This window comes from Eretmochelys imbricata, chromosome 3 (assembly GCF_965152235.1).
Source record: "Eretmochelys imbricata isolate rEreImb1 chromosome 3, rEreImb1.hap1, whole genome shotgun sequence".
NCBI lineage: Eukaryota > Metazoa > Chordata > Testudines > Cheloniidae > Eretmochelys > Eretmochelys imbricata.
Window position 1 is genome coordinate 170,022,187 of NC_135574.1, and position 18,059 is coordinate 170,040,245.

At 39.0% G+C, this 18,059-nt stretch overlaps 1 protein-coding gene across 4 annotated transcripts in view; it reads left to right on the forward strand.

Moving 5' to 3' along the window:
* The window catches only part of EML4 (EMAP like 4), a 254,826-nt gene that overhangs the window by 194,105 nt on the left and 42,662 nt on the right, over window positions 1-18,059 (forward strand). For all 4 annotated transcript variants that reach the window (XM_077813843.1, XM_077813841.1, XM_077813842.1 and 1 more), the window contains 6 exons: window positions 618-687; window positions 2,106-2,216; window positions 7,295-7,390; window positions 11,961-12,095; window positions 12,313-12,448; window positions 17,284-17,435. In XM_077813843.1, the coding sequence (XP_077669969.1) occupies window positions 618-687; window positions 2,106-2,216; window positions 7,295-7,390; window positions 11,961-12,095; window positions 12,313-12,448; window positions 17,284-17,435 (700 nt within the window). The remainder of the gene's footprint in view (window positions 1-617; window positions 688-2,105; window positions 2,217-7,294; window positions 7,391-11,960; window positions 12,096-12,312; window positions 12,449-17,283; window positions 17,436-18,059) is intronic.

Below are 18,059 nucleotides of genomic sequence, written 5' to 3' on the forward strand. Positions count from 1 at the left end.
CAGTCACGATGTTGTGCTGGACTGATTTTCCTGATCCATCATTCTGACCACATCAACCCTCAGTTTGCCTTCCTCCACTGGCTCTCTCATCTTACAGATGTTACAGAGAAAGTGGATGAGAACTAAGTCAAAGATGACACCCAGATTATTGGCCTCAGATTCAGGCAGTATGCTTTCAAATTACAGTATCTGGGGTGTTTTACACCTGCTAGAAAGCAATATAACATGCACATGAACAAACAATGGCTTATACCAATTTATCCTTCTACACTAAGGATTTTCACCAGTGAGGCTATCTTTAGATAACACATACCTGAAGTAGTATGACTCAAAAATTGTCAAGACTGTCTCATTGAAAGTCTGTGGGACTTATGATCCTAAGTTAAGTCATTTTTGAAAATAAAACGTAGGCTCCTAAGTTACTTAAGCATTTTAGAAAATTTTACCCAAAATCTTTTCTTTGCTCCTGTGTGCATATTTTGTGTGAAACGTCTGTTCACACAGATAAAAGGACTACAAAATTGCATCTCACTTTGAAGAGCTGTAATGGCAAAAGCAGGGCATTAGAATGTGGAATATCCCTAACAAATATCTTCCATGTTGACATTATTTCTTAGCCTTGCAGTTCATCCAGACAAAATTAGGATTGCCACAGGACAGCTAGCTGGAGTGGATAAAGATGGAAGGGTGAGTAATAGAGCTGCTGAGGAATAGTATCTTGTTTGAAAATCAGGATAAAACATACATACTTCATTCTTTTCATCCCTCGATCCTCTATTTATGATTTGTGTGTGTTACATTTAGATAAATATTTATTTTTCCTGTTTTTTAAGGTGATTGTGAATTCCTCTAGCATAAGAAAATGAATACAAATCAAGTACACAACTGCACATTATAAAGAGCAGAAGTTTATAAAGCCTTTTTTCGTGTGGTATGCATCACATATTTCTGCTTCTCTTTCCCACACAAATGTGGAATTTGCAATCCGTGCAAGAGGGCCATAGGATTTCCACACTTATTCTAGTCAGTCTTCTCCCCAAGGGAAAGAGATTCTGACTCAAACTAGAGGCCCCCATGTACTCTTATGGCCTCAAGGAAAAGGAAACCTGACTTCATGAGCTATGCAAGCCTTGAGGGTTTGGCAAGCTGCACAGTAAGTTCACCCAGCTGAGTGAGAGTACCCATAACCAGTCCTGCGTATGGCTGTTAAACTGGTCTGTTGGAATTTAAATGATCAGTTCATCTTTACTGAGTTAATATAGCTAGTATGACATACAGTAGAATTTTATAATGAACGTGGTCCAAGTAGTAGATGCACTGTAAATAAGACCAATACTTAGACTTTGCAATTCATCCCATTTTGCTGCAAAGAATAATTGTGATTTTATTGTTGGTATTGTTTACAGTTAAGATTTCCATTGCACGGCTGTTGAAGTAATCCTTTTAGAATTGTTTTCTGTCAACATCATGATTTATTATCTTTTTGTGGTGAATACTGACTTTATTCTTAAGCTATACTAAGCCATCGTGGGCTGTGGCCTTGTCAAATATGTGAAATCAAGCAGGTTTGGGCCTGGATATCACTTGGATGGAACATCACCATGGAAAAAGCTGCAGCAGGAAGCGGGGTGTAGGTGATTCAGTCCTGTCTAACCTGAGTCAATTCTGAAGCATTAACCTGATTCGATGCTAGGATGCACTGCATGGCACTGCATGTGCCATTTTTGGTATGAGATAAAACCCAGGTCGTGTGTGTGTGTGAGATCAGGATATTGGCCAAATTTCAGCTTAGGTATTTTACATTTTGCCCTGCATTTTAAATTGGACAACGCTGCTCTGTTTCCATCCCAGAGGTGATAGGTAAAGCAGTCGCTATACAGAAGTCTGTAAATCTTGCCTAGAATCCTTTGAGATTAAAGGTGCTATATAAATGTAAGGTGTTAATGTATAATTATTTATCTTCACTTTAGTCAATATTTACTTTACAGGTCAATAATTCGTGGTGTTGACATCAACAGAAGTCAGTATCTGCTTAATGTAAGATTAAATCTGCATGTGACATTTTAGCCTTCAGTAACAGTTTTTATCAAATTGCTTTTACTTAGCCTTTGCAGCCCCATGTTAGAGTATGGGACTCAGTGAGCCTGATGACACTGCAGGTTATTGGCCTCGGCACTTTCGAGCGTGGAGTGGGGTGTCTGGATTTTTCAAAAGCAGTAAGAAAAAAATTGCATTTTTTTAATAATTTACCATACTGTATGTAAGTCAGACAGAAACACCTGTAGGTGTTATATGTACTGTGGTTTTCTAGCTGAACTATCTTGGGACTGAAGCATGTTTGGAAAGTTAAATACATTGCATTAAAACAACTTAGGGCAATGAAAATAGTTCTAGGAAAACCCCCAGAAAGTTACACATGTAAAATAGTGGCAGCAGAATAGTACAACCAATAAACAGTTTACGAGAAATACGTAGAATAGAAATTGAGAAGGCTGTACTGCATTTCTGTTTCAACACATGTTGAAAGATTTGTTTCTGTTAGGAAGTTCATGAAGATGAATCTTGGCAAGTTCTGATGCAAAGTATTTATTTTCTCTCTGCGTCGTACTAGAGTTTCATCCTAGGACAGGAAACAACAAACCCCTTGCTTGCACTTCCGTCTGCTTAAGAAATAATGTCTTATCAGCTCCTCTTAATGGCAAGCATAAAGGTTTTAAAAATTTAGACCAAATACGAGCAATCTTGTTATCTAGGCCATCAAAAGCTTGTGACCAGAAAAATTGTTAGTAACTTTATCAAGCTGTTTCATTTTGTTAATTTTGACTATTATATAAAACAAATATAGATTTTGCTAAAATCATTTGTCCAGCCTGCCCTGCATTTTTTAATGGAAAAAGTCTTATCAAATCTGCTGAATATGGAGAAAATATTAAACTCTGGAATATGTTTCATTTCAAAATCATAATTTTGCTTCCCATAAGATTTGCCAGATATGCATACATTAATCGTTAGTTTCCTTTAAGTACACCCACCCTGAAAAATTTGTCCAAAGCAGTGATTCTCACATGGATATTGACCCCACTGGTTGAGAATCAAATACAGTATAATTCTGTGCCCTGTAGATGGGGAAATGAAGGGGAATAGAAGATGTTGCTGTCCTGCTCAATCTGGTATCCCCTCTCCCCATCCCTTCCCACTTCAACACCATCTCTATTCATGGAAGAGGAAGCCAGCTACCATCACCTGAGGATAGAGTACAGTTGGGTTGGGAGGAGAAGGGAGAAGTGCTATCCAATAGCAGCTCCTCCTTTCTCACACTGCAGCCCATTGATCACCCAGCACCCGCATCAGGCCTCATAGTGCTGCAAGCAGCTCATGGCAACCAGTCCCCACCCATCAGCAGTCCCTGCCCTGCTCTACCTCCTCTCCACCAGGCTTCTGACCCAGTGCCCCATTTGTTTCCATCAGGTTTTCCCCATCCTCAGCAATTGAAATCAGCTGTGGTTTCTTTGCAATTGCACAATTCTTTGTGACTGTAAAAGACTGTGGAATGTGGATAATTCATGGCAAGAAGCCATGCCTAGGTTTTGTATCTTAGCTGGGAAAACTCTGATAAATACTGAACTAAAAGAATCAACAACTCCCTGTTCCAAGTAACCTTTCATTCTCTCATGCCATACCTCTTCTTCAGGCAAAGGCCTGTGCAAAAATATAGACCTTTTGGTGTACCTTGCCAGATCAGTGAGGAAAGTGACTTCTAAAGTCCTGTGTCAGGGTGGTTTCTCAGCTGTAGCCAGATCTAAACAAAGTTTGAAAGGGTTTCTAGTAATCGGAAATCCAGAAAATGGAAGAATTTCCTTGTCATAATCTTCCTCAAAGAGGACATAGCAATAATTTGCCAGATTATCAATATTATGAGGCAGTTTCTTGAATAGAAGAAATAACAATTGATTGCTTGAGAGATGTTAGCACTTTGGCCTTGCTTAGGAAGGTATTGATTGTGTCTATCAAGAGTAGAGTCGATGTCCCACCATTAGGAATGTATTTCTCAAATTGCAGCCCAAAGCTTCCCAATAGCTCAGCAGAACCTTACGGAGTGAGTCTGGCTGAATCAAAGAAGCTAATCAGAGACGACTTTGTTTACTTCATAAGAAACAATTCTATATCAGGGTGAGACAAACACAATCTGATCTATAAAGTGGATAGAACATTCCTCACAGTGAGAAGCACTCATGTGGGTGTATGTAGGGGTGGATCAAATTAATCAGATGGCCTACTAACCAGAATGATGCTTTTGATCGGGACTTCCTAGATGATGATATGCTGGAGAAGAGTGTTCTTTGCTTCCATCATGGCCATGGCATAAGACTTCAAAATTCTTTGTCATGATTGATAAAATCCCAAAATGTCGTTTTTGTCATCTGCATTGTACCTCTCCCAGCATGTTTAATCTGTTGCAGATCATCTGAATACCTAAGTGAGCTGCTCAGAAGATTAGGAGGGAAGGTGTGTGTGTGAAACACCGCAGGAGTAGATGATGATAAAACATAATCAGAAAATCATGACATGCTATTAACAGTTGCCCATCTGTTGCATAATATTCTCCTCCAGAGATTTCAGAAACCTGATTGGGTCCATTAATCTCAGGGTGGCACAATAAAAAAGATTCCCTACCCGGAAGGTGGTGCTTAACCTCAAAGTAAATGAAGTTCATGCTCTTACTCTAGCCAAGTATAATCTGCACTCCTCCAGCCTCAAGTCACCAGTACTATATCTAAAATAAAATCCAGAGTGCAACCAGCTTTGTGTAAATCTGTGAACCACCTGTGACTTTTCTGTGGTTGTCAGAGGCCAGGACATCTTGAGTCAACCAAGAAGAGTCATTGTTTTCGTGGACATAATTCATCCAGGATCATTAGCCTCAGTGACTCTAAGACTAAGTTGATTCCATGGTCAAATTTGGGAACTCAGCCAGGAAATCCTAGATACAGAGGGTGGGCTGTAAACAACTACTTAGTCCCATGTTTATCTTGTTCTATGACACTTACACTAGTTGACCATGTTGAAACATACCCAATTTTGAGGAGATGATCTGCGTTTAAGATTACAAGCAGTAAGCACAGCCACTCCACCACCCCAGCCAGCCTGTGCCTCAGATTGAATTTAGTATCTCTTAGGCGATATCTGGGCTAATTCTTCAGTATCACAGCAAGTTTTCAGTAATATATGCAAAGTTAGGATGTCATTCATTCCTTGTCATTAAACTGCAGAAGCTGTTGTGGAAGGTCCCTGCCAACCAGTGCTCTGCATTCTGAGATTATTCCCCATTTGAAACCAGGGGCTGATATCCAATTCCAGACACCTAGTCTAGTCCTCAGTGGTTTATTCTTTCATATCTACCATTGTCCATCATTACGGCAATCGAGGGACCTAGGGCTCCAAATTACTTCTTCCCTTCAGGCCTTTCATATTATCATCCAGTTAGATCATCCATCATAATGTGGTTTTTAAATGAGCACACCTGCCATAAGTGTGTATGAATAAGGACCTCCTGGTAGGGTGCCAAAGCCATATGTAGGGCAGTAAAGATGCCATCTCCCTTTATCCCCAATTAAAAGAAAAAATCTCCCACAATTAAGAAATTAAATAAATAAAACAAGATTAAATTGGTGCTTAGTTATGCTGCTAAAATTATTATTGTTAATTATGTTTGAGCTGTGCCCTCAAGAAGTGACAAAAAAAACTTTGCTGTTAAAAAGAATAAATGTTCACCTTCCCCAGCATATTATAGAAACAAAATAGTACAGTTTAAGGTAACACCATTATTTCCTCCAGCTCGTTAGAGCACACAATTATAGCCCACAGAGCTGTATAAATGCAATTTCAATGTCATACATTCATCGCCTCTAAAAGGCCTCTCTTATACCTCTAAAAGTTTTCAGTCTTATTTTCTAAGAAGTAGAGAAAATGCCATCAAAAAAATCTTAGAAGAACAGTAAGGGCCAGCATCCATTTTTGTTAGTGCCATTTTGCAGCTACAGCTTAGACCAATTAGGGCTACATTTTCAGGTTAGCCATAATAATCTAACAACACATAATTTAAAAACAAGCATTTTACATCCCAAACATAGCTGTCATATGGTGCCTTATAGGGACAATAAGCAGGAAATACCCTAGGGCCATAGTTTTCTACAGATCCCACTAATCCCAATAAGAGCAGCTCATGTAACCAAAGCAAGAATAAGGCCTCTTAGTTTAGTTTTGTACACTTAGCATTCTGTTTCAAATTCACTTTTAAAGGGAAATTGTACTGTCATTTAAGGTTAAAATTTCAGCCACCTGAAAATTGTCATAATCTGTTAGTGAATGTAGGTAGGACTCTAGGAACCACATTTAAAAGAAAAAGAAGGTCCCAAATCTGTTCACCAATGGGTACTTAAATGCCTGCTTTTTATATGGTACTACAGTAATACCCCCCGGCCCCCCATGTTCATTTGTAAATACTGCATATTTTTGCCCCAAGGATCCTGGGCCTGTCTTTTAAACACTTTTAAAAATTTGTCCCTAACTATGTTATCATTGATTCTTTTTATTCAGTAACTTCTTGTTGTAAAACATTTAAACTGTTTACAGTATGTAAAACTTAAATGCTAAGCTGCCGCCTATTGCAGAGGGAGAACAGACATTTAAATTTGATACCTAGACATGCTCTTACTTTAATAATGTATTCTGTGCTTCAGTTTTCCTATCTGCAAAATGGAGCTTCTAACAGTTATTGCTGTGAGGTCTAAATTGGCTATGTATACATAGCTTTGAAAATATAAAACATGATATATATGCTAAGTGTTAATATTATTGTCACAATTAAAGAAATGAACCAAGAAAGTTACATGTCCCAAATGAAACAGACAAGGAAAATATTTTCCAAATGGGAAGGGACAAGTGTGGTAGATGACAAAACATTTTGTATTTTATGCAAACAATAGGGTTAAAAAGGTATTAAAAGGTGGTGGTGAGGGGGACTTGACAATGCCTGCTTTCAAAGTCTACCAGAATACCATCTAAAGTGTGGTTCATTTGTTTATTGGGAAATGATGATAAGCTGAATTTAGATTTCACAGTTCCAAGTATAAAGGAAAATATCCAAATATATTAAACTTTTGCTTATTCACATAGACACAATATTTATTTGTGCATTCTAGTGATATACTACTGCTGTGTTTGGTTTTAAATCATACCTTATCCTATTTTAAAATGTGATATGACAACACTGTCTATGGCTTTCTTTTTAAAGGATTCAGGTTCTCATTTGTGTGTGATTGATGACTCTAACGAGCACATGTTGACTGTATGGGACTGGCAGCGGAAATCAAAGGTAGCAGAGATAAAGGTAAATAGGACACTTTGCTTAAGCAAATATTCTGAGATATAATTTATACAGCACATGTGCAGTTTATTCTCATGTGGCTATCTATGTATGCATCTGGTGCACTGAGAGGCACAAATCCAAAGGCAATCTTCTATCATCCAAGAAGCCCCAGTGCATAGTATAACTCCACCACACACTATTTGTTCTTGATTTTATATATGGGGATATGAATATTTCAACATTTTTTTTAAAATAAAAGTTTAAAGGGTTTCAAGTATAAAGACCATTAAAAGCAAAGTGACTCCTTAGGGGGAGAAAAACTTTTTTCATTAATGCTTTTTCTCTTTGAAGTCCTGGGGAGTTTAAGGGGCCAAAGGATAAATAAAATTTGCTACTGCTTTTTGAAACTGGCACATCTGGGTGTAGCCAAAATCTACAAGTGGGAGTTCTTACTCTTACACTGTCAGCTGCCTGCTCTCTGTCAGCAGCTTTTCCATCCTCTTTGTTTGGAAGCAAGGGTCAAAAACATGAACATAAGGTAAGGATAAGTATTTTAGAGCTGACTCTATGACAGCCAGAACTGACTACTGAGAGGGATTTTCTGGCTTCCAGTTCTCCGATATTTTGATTTGCCATTTGTTTTCATGGAAACTAATGTTGCGTCATCAAAATACAGTTATGTTTGAAAATATTACTGTCCTGATTCTGGTTTCACCTTTGTTTTACACTGCTCTACTACCTCCACTGACCTCAGTGGAATTTCTTCTGTTTTATACCAGAATCAGCCCTTAAGTTTTAAAATGTTTACCATATGGTACTACAGTATTTTTCTCTTTTCTGACCCTTATCCCATTCTGAAATGTGAATGAAAAGATAATCTCTAGATGGAAGTTGCTGGCTTCCTGATGAGATGTACAATATTCAGCTATTTATAGAGCTTAAGGTCAGAATACATCATTAAATCTTCTAGTCTGACCTCCTTTACATCACAGGTCATAAAATTTCGCCCTTTTACCCTGTACTGGACCATAACTTGTGTTTGGCTGTAGCATATCTTCTGGAAAGACATCCAGTCTTGATATGAAAACATCAGCAGATGAAGAACCCATCACTTCTGTGGTTTTCAAACTGTGGGTCGGAATGTAAGACACTGGGTCGTGGCGGCTCTGGTCAGCACCGCCAACTGGGCCATTAAAAGTCCCGTCGGCGGTGCTGTTCAGCTAAGGCAGGCTAGTCCCTGCCTGTTCTGACACCGCGCTGCTTCCGGAAGCAGCCAGCAGCAGGTCCAGCTCCTAGGTGGGTGGGGGGGCCACTGGGCTCCACGCGCTGCCCCCGGCCCCGAGCACCAGCTCCGCGGCCAATGGGAACTTGGGGGGGCAGTGCCTGTCGGTGACAGCTGCGCTGAGCTGCTTGCATGCCTCTGCCTAGGAGCCAGACCTGCTGCTGGCCACTTCCGGGGTACAGCGCAGTCTGTGGTGTCAGGACAGGCAGGAAACCTGTCTCTGCACCCCCGCTGTACAGCTGACTGGGAGCTGCCGGAGGTAAGCCCGTGCCTGAATCCCGTGCCCCAATCCCCTACCCCAGCTCTGAGTCTCCCTTCCAAACCCAGAGCCCCTTCCTCCACCCCAAACCCCTCATCCTCAGCCTGCCCCCAGAGCCCTGCCCCCATCCCACACACCAACCTCCTGCCCCAGCCCTGAGCCCCCATCTCAAACCCGGAGCCACTTCCTGCACCCCAAATCCCTCATCCCCCAGCCCAGACCCCTGACTCCCTCCTGCACCCCAACCCTCTGCCCCAGCCCTGAGCCCCTCCCACACCCTAAACCCCTCATTCCCAGCTCCGTTGAGTCACGGGCATCAACAATTTTCTTCAACTGGATCACCAGAAAAAAAAGTTTGTAAACCACTGCTCTAGTTAGTTTTCTCCAATGATTCATCATCCTCACTGTTTGGTTTTTTTTGTTTTTGTTTTTTTTTAAAGTGCCTTAGTTCCTATTTGGATATGTCTGATTTCAACTTCCAGCCATTCTGCCCAGTATGTTCTCCCCATGAAAGTACTTATACACTGTTTTCTTTTTGATAAACTAAACAGATCGAGCTCTTAAAGGCTGTCACTGTATGGCATTTTTTCCACCCTTCGAATAATTTTTGTAGCTGTTTTTCTGCACCCTCTTCAGTTTTTCCCACATCCTTTTAAAATGTGGGCACCAGAACTGGAGGTCTGACCTCCATTCCTTGTTCCTAGATCTATAGCTTTACATTTGGCTGTATTAAAACACATTTTGTTTGATTGGGCCTAGCTTACCAAGTGTTCCAGATGACTATGTATGACTGCCCTTGTAACAGGGCAAGCTCCTCTCCTTCCCTCACCAACATTCTCTAGATGTCTGTGAGTTATTTGTTAACTCTGCCAAGACACCATCACAACCCCCGTGCAGCATTTCTACCTACCCTGTCCTTCGCTCCTCAGCCCTTTCTCCAGGGAAAGGAAGAGGAAACAATTTTGCCAGCTGGAGAATTTGTTTCCCCTGCTCTCTGCTAGCCCTCTCTCTCTCTTTCCTTTTGCATTTCCCTCCTGTGCTTTTTAACTACCCTCCCAGCTAATGCTAGGGATAGTCCTTAACACCCTCAGTCCACAGTCTGATTACGTTTACTCCATTCCTTAGTCAAGTCTTCTCTGGGGGGCAGCTAATTAGTGTGTAAGTGACGAGAGTGTTGTCACATCTGTTAGCTCTCAGAACTCTTTCACAGCCCAGTCCTTTGTGTCATCTGCAAATTTTATCACAGTGATTTTATATTTACTTCCAGACCATTGATGAAAATGTTGAATAGTGTCAGGCCTACTCCCGATCTTTGCAGAATACCGTTAGAAACACCCCCGTTCAAAGATGGTTTCCCACTGACAGCTATTATTTTCAGATATATCAATTAGCCAGTTCTGAATCCATTAAACATATGCTTTATTGATATTGTTTGGTGCTAACTTTTAATCATATTTAGGCTAAACATTATTTTGTCAGGATTGATGTTAGACAAAGTGGCCTGTAGTTTCCTAGGTCATTCTTCTCACCCTTTTTGAATATTGACACAACATTAGTAGCCTTCCTGTCGTCTGGAATTTTCCTGGTATTAAGATTTATTAAAAATTAACATCAGCAGTTTCAAGTGTTAATTTAAAAAGACCTCTTTATATTTTATAAATGCTTTTGGTTTCTAAATTCTGTAGTACTTCAGTCCTGAAATCTGGTATCTTGAGGTGGGGGGTTTTTTTGTTTTTTTTTCTTGGATGGTCATAATTATTTCTTGGAATGCAGGCAAGTTGTGCCCCAGAGTTTCAACTTGGGGTCTGATCCTGCAAGTTGCTGAACCACGTTCAACAGCCATTGGCTTTAATGGGAGTTAAAGGTGTTCTGCATCACTCAGGAGGTGCTCTGCACCTTTCAGGGTTGGGCCCTAAAATCTAATAGTTATAGGGTTTAAAGTTTGTGTGTGCATGTGTATACATGATTATGTATATACGTGTGTGGTTTCACATATACAGTGAAATATCATTTAAGTTACCACAGGTGTCCAACAAAAATCACTATGGTCTTCTAATGACCTTGAATAAGAATTTATTAAATACATATGGGGATAGTTGGGATACTCTCATGGGTCCTTATTCAGCGAAGTATTTAAGCATATGCTTAAGTCCCATTGAAGCCAATGCTTAAATGCACATACTTTAAGGCACGCAAAGATTTGATTAAGTGCTTTGTTGAATCTGCACCGGAGATTGCCTTCTAAAGGTATTGTCTTGTACAGGTTTCACTTAACTTGTATTAATTACTGGATAGCAAACGAGTCTTATCTGAAAAAATTGTAAAAAAAAGGAATCTGTTGTAAAATATCTTATTGGTAAAATGAAAGATTATTTTAAAATTAATAAAATAATAAAATTTGCTTAGCTATTACTATTCAGTAAAGGTACATCCAACTTGTAAAAAGTCCCAATCTATTTATAGTAAGAGACTATAGGGGGCTATATTTATTATCTGTGAGTTATGTAGCTTTTTCAGAGCAGGGGGGAAGAACCAAAGAGAACTTTTATAGGATTTCAGAAAATGAGTGAACTTAAGCCAAGTGTATTATGATTGGCTGAGTTACCTCTATCATAAATCCATTATCCAAAACAATGAGACGCTCATATGTGTCTTGAAATCAGACAGCAGCAAGTTTTTGTTTATTTCATCCAAAAAACATCTCTTGTGTTTTTTCTTGTTTTCTTTTGCAAAAGGCATGCTTAGCGGGGGAAAGAATGCTATGCCAAAAGATCATTTCAGATTAATAAAACCTCTCTTTCTGGCTAAAAATCTTATGAAATCTTTCAGAAATGTAAAAGTCAACAGCAAACTAATATATATTCTTATCCACACAGATCTGTGTGTATGTTTTTGTATATATACATTTATACTCACAATACCCTATATACTCTTTTTTATCTGTGTAAAACTCTGTGTGTGTGTGTGTGTGTGTGTGTGTAAAATAGAAAATTAATATCCATCTGAATAAATATTACATTAAGCTCATGGTTTCTTCATTGTTTCTATAGACTACAAATGAAGTTGTGCTTGCTGTAGAATTCCATCCAACTGACGCAAACACAATCATAACTTGTGGCAAATCTCACATATTTTTTTGGACCTGGAGTGGCAATTCACTAGCAAGAAAGCAAGGGATTTTTGGGGTAAGAAATATTTTTGCGCTAGGCCAGATTCATAAATGAATATAATTGGAGTCAGTGGAGTTAGCCGCTTATGCCAGGTATGAAATTGGACCACCGTCCTTATTATACGTGTTGGATGAAGAAATAAATTATGAAAACTAGAAACTGTTTTTTACACATGTGGGTGTGCATGTGGCTGCACAATTACACTCTAATTTCTCTTGCTGTTCCATTTCAGAAATATGAAAAACCCAAATTTGTGCAGTGTTTGGCATTTTTGGGGAATGGAGATGTGCTCACTGGAGACTCAGGAGGGATAATGCTTATATGGAGCAAAACTACTGTAGAATCCACGCCAGGAAAAGGGCCTAAAGGTACAGTACACTCACAGTTAATTTTACAGCATGATGGTCTGCAGAAGTCATACATACAAAAGATTGTGTTAGGATGACAAATATCAAAATAAACCCGTCCATATTATGTACAGTGCTTTCTCTTGAGTTTTGCGACTGTCATTATCATGGTTGGGCTTGATGTTTAAATTCCATGCCCTGTGGTATGCAGGAGGTCAGACTAGAAGGATCATAACGGTCCCTTTTGGTCGATTAATCTGATTTCTTTTTTATAAAATCATATTGCAAAAACAAACCATGTGAAAACGTGTTAATTGGTTTCTCTTTTGTGTCAGTATGCATATGACAATGCCTTTTCACTCCCAGCTGCTGCTAGAATCATTTGTTAAAGGCAGGGAGAAGCATTCTGTTTTATCTGGGATTGCAGCCATAGAAATGTCTATAACCCTCACTAGAGTGACAGAGCTAAAGAGGGGGAGGTGATCACTTGACCAGAGGGTTGAACCCTTAGCAAGTGATAAGAATGATTGTCATAACATTGCACCAAGTGGAACTGGACAAAGAAATTCAGTGATATAAATGCTCCAGTCTGCAAGGGTGCCCAGCCTTTTTGACCCAAATGGCTAAATGGGCTACATGCCAGGACCCCAAGAGGTGCTTGTAAGTTGCCTTATAAATTTGCATAATGATTTGTATTAAAAGTATCCATGTATGACCACACCATTTGCTTGTGTTTGTATCTTCCTTGATAGAAGCCCAATCTTAGACCGTGCTGAGCTTCCACAACTCCCATGAACATGCCCATTGACTTTACACCTTGCTGGAGCTGTTCAGCACCTTGCAGGACTGGGTCCAAAATGAATAGAAATTATTTTGTTTGAATTTCCCAGCAATAAAAATAGTGTAGTTAATCAGACTCCTCCTCACCCTATAGTTTCAGGGAGGCTCCGTGGACTACATTTGGCTCTTGAGGCATGCTTTGTGAAACCTTTAAAGACTCAAATGAATATCCGTCATACAGAAAGCTTATATTAAGAGGACCTGTATGTAAAGAAAAAAGTGTAATACAGAACTGTAGGATTTACCCAAATAATAATAGTTTCTAACTAAGCAGGTGCTCAAATCCTGACACAAAAATATACTTTAAATACCATTTGATTTGGCATTTGGATTGAACTTGTTTTTTAGGGTGAGCTTTTCGTTCAATTAAAATTAAAGAAGAAAAATGAATTGCTACTAGACATATGGAGAACTGGCACTGTTGAGCCCTCAGGTAGCTTTTAAATTCAAGGATAATTATTTTACTTGGCAGCTATTTCAAACACTCTGACTTAAACTGGTATGCCAGGAAAATAGTCATGTAAGAAGCAAATCTTTAAGTGCAAATCTATTTTTATAGGAAAATCTGTTTGTTTGTTTTTTTGTTTTTTGAAACCATTAATTGAAATGGAAAAATAATTAAGAAAATATTAAATGGTTAGTTAATTTTATAACATCTGGGCAAATAGCTTTTGCCATGATCATCTTAAAAAGTTTTTGCCCATGATGGCTGGAGTATTTCATACATGTGCTTAATTGCTTTTTTTTTAGTTAGTTTACCATGTTGGATTGGTGATGAGCTTTTACCTAGACCACCTTTTTTTTTTTTTTTTTTTGGTAGATTTTAAAAACCTGGTAAATTGTGCCCTACAGACAGTTAAGTAAAGTGATATCCTCTGCTTTTCTTAATTTTTAAGAAAATATTTGAAGCTCTAGAAACTAGCCTTTTTATATTGCTTCATATCGCAGGTGGCAATTCCCATTTATTTGAGCATATGTGCTCAAAATATAGTCTTTGAGTAAATATAATAGCACAATAACTGCCAACTATATCCAAGACCATTTTTTCTTGTTTTTTTGTGTTTTGAAAACATTTTTGTGAGAAAAGTGTTCACATCGGTAATTGAAAGGACTCATAGTATTTTCGACTGCATCATAGGATCAAATTAATCAGGAAACATCAACTGGGTCTACAAAGTTTCAAATACTAATATATATCTGACACAGTCCCCTCTGGTAGACATCTAGAAAACGTACCCATTTTGCACTGACCCTATGGCACAATTCGAAATTGGCAGATATGCCCTTTGTGGCTCATGTGCCTTGCCTATCCTTCAGGCTAAGGGTTTATTTTAAGAAGTGCTCACGTAAGAGTATCTTATACATCTGTGCATAAGGCAACATCCTCTAACAACAGGCATTTAAGAGAAACCTAATTCTTCAGAAGTGAATAACAGTCTTCTGGAGGTTAGCATCTAGTGATTAGAGGATGGGACTAGAGATTGGGAGTTCTGGGTCTTATCCTAGCTGTACTGCTGAGTGACCTTAAGTCACTCAGGTCAACATTTTCAAACTTGTGTGCCTAAAGTTAAAACTATATCCAGGAATATTTTTAAGAAGTGGTCTAAATAAAGTGGGAACTGTGGGTGACCAGCATTTCTGAAAATCAGTTCAACTTCATTTAGCTGTTTGATTTTAGAATCAAAGTTTGAAAATGTTAACCTTTGTGCCTCATTTTCCCCCTTTTGCAAAGTAATTCCTTACCTCCCACTGTATATATAAGCATTATGGAATGCTACTAAACGTTGGCCAAAGTTTCCAAACTTAGGTGCTTGATGTTGCTCCTAATCTATATATTTAGACACATAAATAGCAATGGCCTAATTTTCCAAGATGCCAAGCGCCAATAAATCCCGTGCGTGCTCAATACCTTTGAAAATCAGTCCCAGCTTTAGCAGGGTACTTATGCCCACTTCACATGGCATATATCAACATCAGAGTGGCTCTTGATTCGGTCTTTAGGTCAGCACTTTGGTTCGCACAGAAAGGATTTGGTGTTCCAGATATTCTGCTGAATCTGGTGCACAATCTTCATACCAGTACCAGTAAAAGTGTACATAGGTCCACAGCTTTTGCCATGTTTCTGCACAACCTCAGTTGTGCAGCAGGAATGCATTCTTTCCCCAGTTCTGTTCTGTTGAGGTGTCAATTGGATATTTGGATTTGCTGTTCAACATGTCAGAAACAAGGTTAGTCAAGAAGTGTTCACCAACCCAAACTATACTGATGATGCTGCCCTGCTTTTGGAGAAGTCAGAAAATTTCAGCTCCACCCACTAAGAGGCCACACACACACTACAAGATTGAATGTCTTGTGGCAGAAGACCAAGATCCAGAACCTTGGAGCTGGGCCACCAGAACCCACAGTGCAAGTGGGATCAAATACTGTGGAGAGCATTGATGAGTTCATTTACTTAGGCATCAAGCAGAATTCAAACAGATGCAGCAAACCAGATGTTCTTCAAGAATAAGTCTCGCCACCTCCTGCATGAAGTCCATGCCTCACTTATGGATGCAAAACCATCTTTGCGGTGAGACAGAGTTTGGGATCTATCAAACCTGTGTGCTACCTGTATTGCCATATGGGTCAGAAACCTGGACCCTCTTACAGGCAGACTTGGAGCCGCAGAGACATTTAATGTGCACTGTCAGCACCAAATCCTGTGCATAAAGTGGTATGACTATGCGAAATGTCATAATCTCAGTGGTTTGGCCTTCTTTCAGTCACTCGTTATATTTGAAAGTGGCATTGCATGCTCTTTGGCCATGTCGGACAAAAACACCCCACCACACTGGGTTCTCAAACTCTATATCAGTGTACAAAGGGGTGCATGCCCTGACCCTACCTGGCACCAGCCACAGTGCTGCTCCAGAGATTTGTGGATTCATAGGATTGAGCCTGGCCTGTGAACTTCGCTACACAGTGTCTAGTGTAGCACCGTCAACCGTGGCCACGTTGGCTAGCTCAATGGTCATTGGTAGGCTTATGCATGTTTCATTATTTGGTTATGCAGGTTCCTAACTTTAAGTGGAACTACTCATGTATTAAAGTTAGGCACATGCTTCAATAACTTACTGAACTGGGGCCTAAATGTGGACTTTGAAGCCTTACTTTAAGCAGCCCTTTTTTGAAAATCTCAGCCCCAATTCTGAACATTTTAACCATTATTATTATTACGTATTACTGTTGTCTCCCTAATTTAGTAAATTAGACAACATTGCACATTCAAAAGTTATGAACTATAGCTGCTAAAGTTAATGTATAAAATAATCATACTACTATTTTTTGGTGAATTCTTAGTCTCTTCTGTTTGAAGAAGGCAATGCAGACACAGTTGGAAATTGAGAATTCTCCTCTTTTCTGCTTTCACTGTGCCTTTTTACCTATCCAGTCCTATTCATCCTGCATTCACCAGGATCTTAGGAGGTAGATCCTTCGCTTGGAGCACCTATTGATTTAATTTCAAAATAGATCATAATTGATACATAGAGAGTTTTAGGTGAGCCAGTGGGAGTGTCGTGCTCCAGAGACTTTACCATAATTGATTCACTTATTTTGGTCCTCATAAGACTACAGACAAGGATTCTTGAAGGGTCACATTTGCCAAAAGAACTTAATTCTTTACATCAGCTGATAACACGATAAATGCTTTCCCTCCCTAGTTCACAAAAGTAATTGTTAGAAGTTTCTCTTGCCCCTTTTGAGAAATGCTTTCCCTCAGATAGCAGCGAATTCAAAGAAATTTTAGTAGCAATCTCACAAAATAATCATACAGGTGAGCAGATCTTTGTTTTATCTTCTAGTTTTCTGTAAGAAAATACTACCACCTTTTGTTTATAATACTCATTGGAACAGCCTCAAACATCCAATACAATTTCTTATTGTACAGTAGTTCTTGTTCCAAAATGCAAAGTTTTGTGAAATCCAAACTGATAAAAAAAATGAGTGGCATTCATTATATTTTTTCGTGATTGTAGGTGTATATCAAATAAGTAGACAAATCAAAGCTCACGATGGCAGCGTGTTCACACTGTGTCAAATGAGGAATGGAATGCTGCTAACTGGAGGTGGGAAAGACAGAAAAATCATTCTGTGGGATCATGATCTGAACCCTGAAAGGGAAATAGAGGTAAGAGAGGAAGCACATCCCCTCACCCATCCTCACTCCCCCATACTTAAGTGAAGATACTGTACATAAGGAAAAAATCAGTATTTCATAACCTTTTTGCATTATTTTTTGCTGTTTTCCATTTACAAATCCAGTAGTTCATTTAAAGAAAATTGTATAAATAAAAAATTATTAAGCCTCAATGTAGCTTTGTATTACCTATAAATGAGGTTCAGATACTAATCAGGAAAGGATGATGAGAAATTTCCACTTTCTTCTTCTGTGAGCCCTTCTTGGCTAGATTTTACTCATCCCTTTAACAACAAAAATGTTATTTAGCACCACCCATCTTCCAGTATCCCCACAACAAAATTACCTCTTTGGAGAGAAAAATATGGTTCTGGTCAAGAGCAAAGTAACCAAGATGTAATCTCATCACATTTTCCTGTACGCTGTCAGATAGCGAACGCCCTTTACATTTGATAGATTGCTTACAGAATACACAAGAATATTCTGTACCTAAGAAATAATGATTGGTGTGAGGAGGTTGTTTTAACATCATAGTTACTGCTTGATCTGCTTGATCAAAATTATTTACTACCATTTCAAAGTATGGTATCTGTACACAATTTTGGTACATAGCAA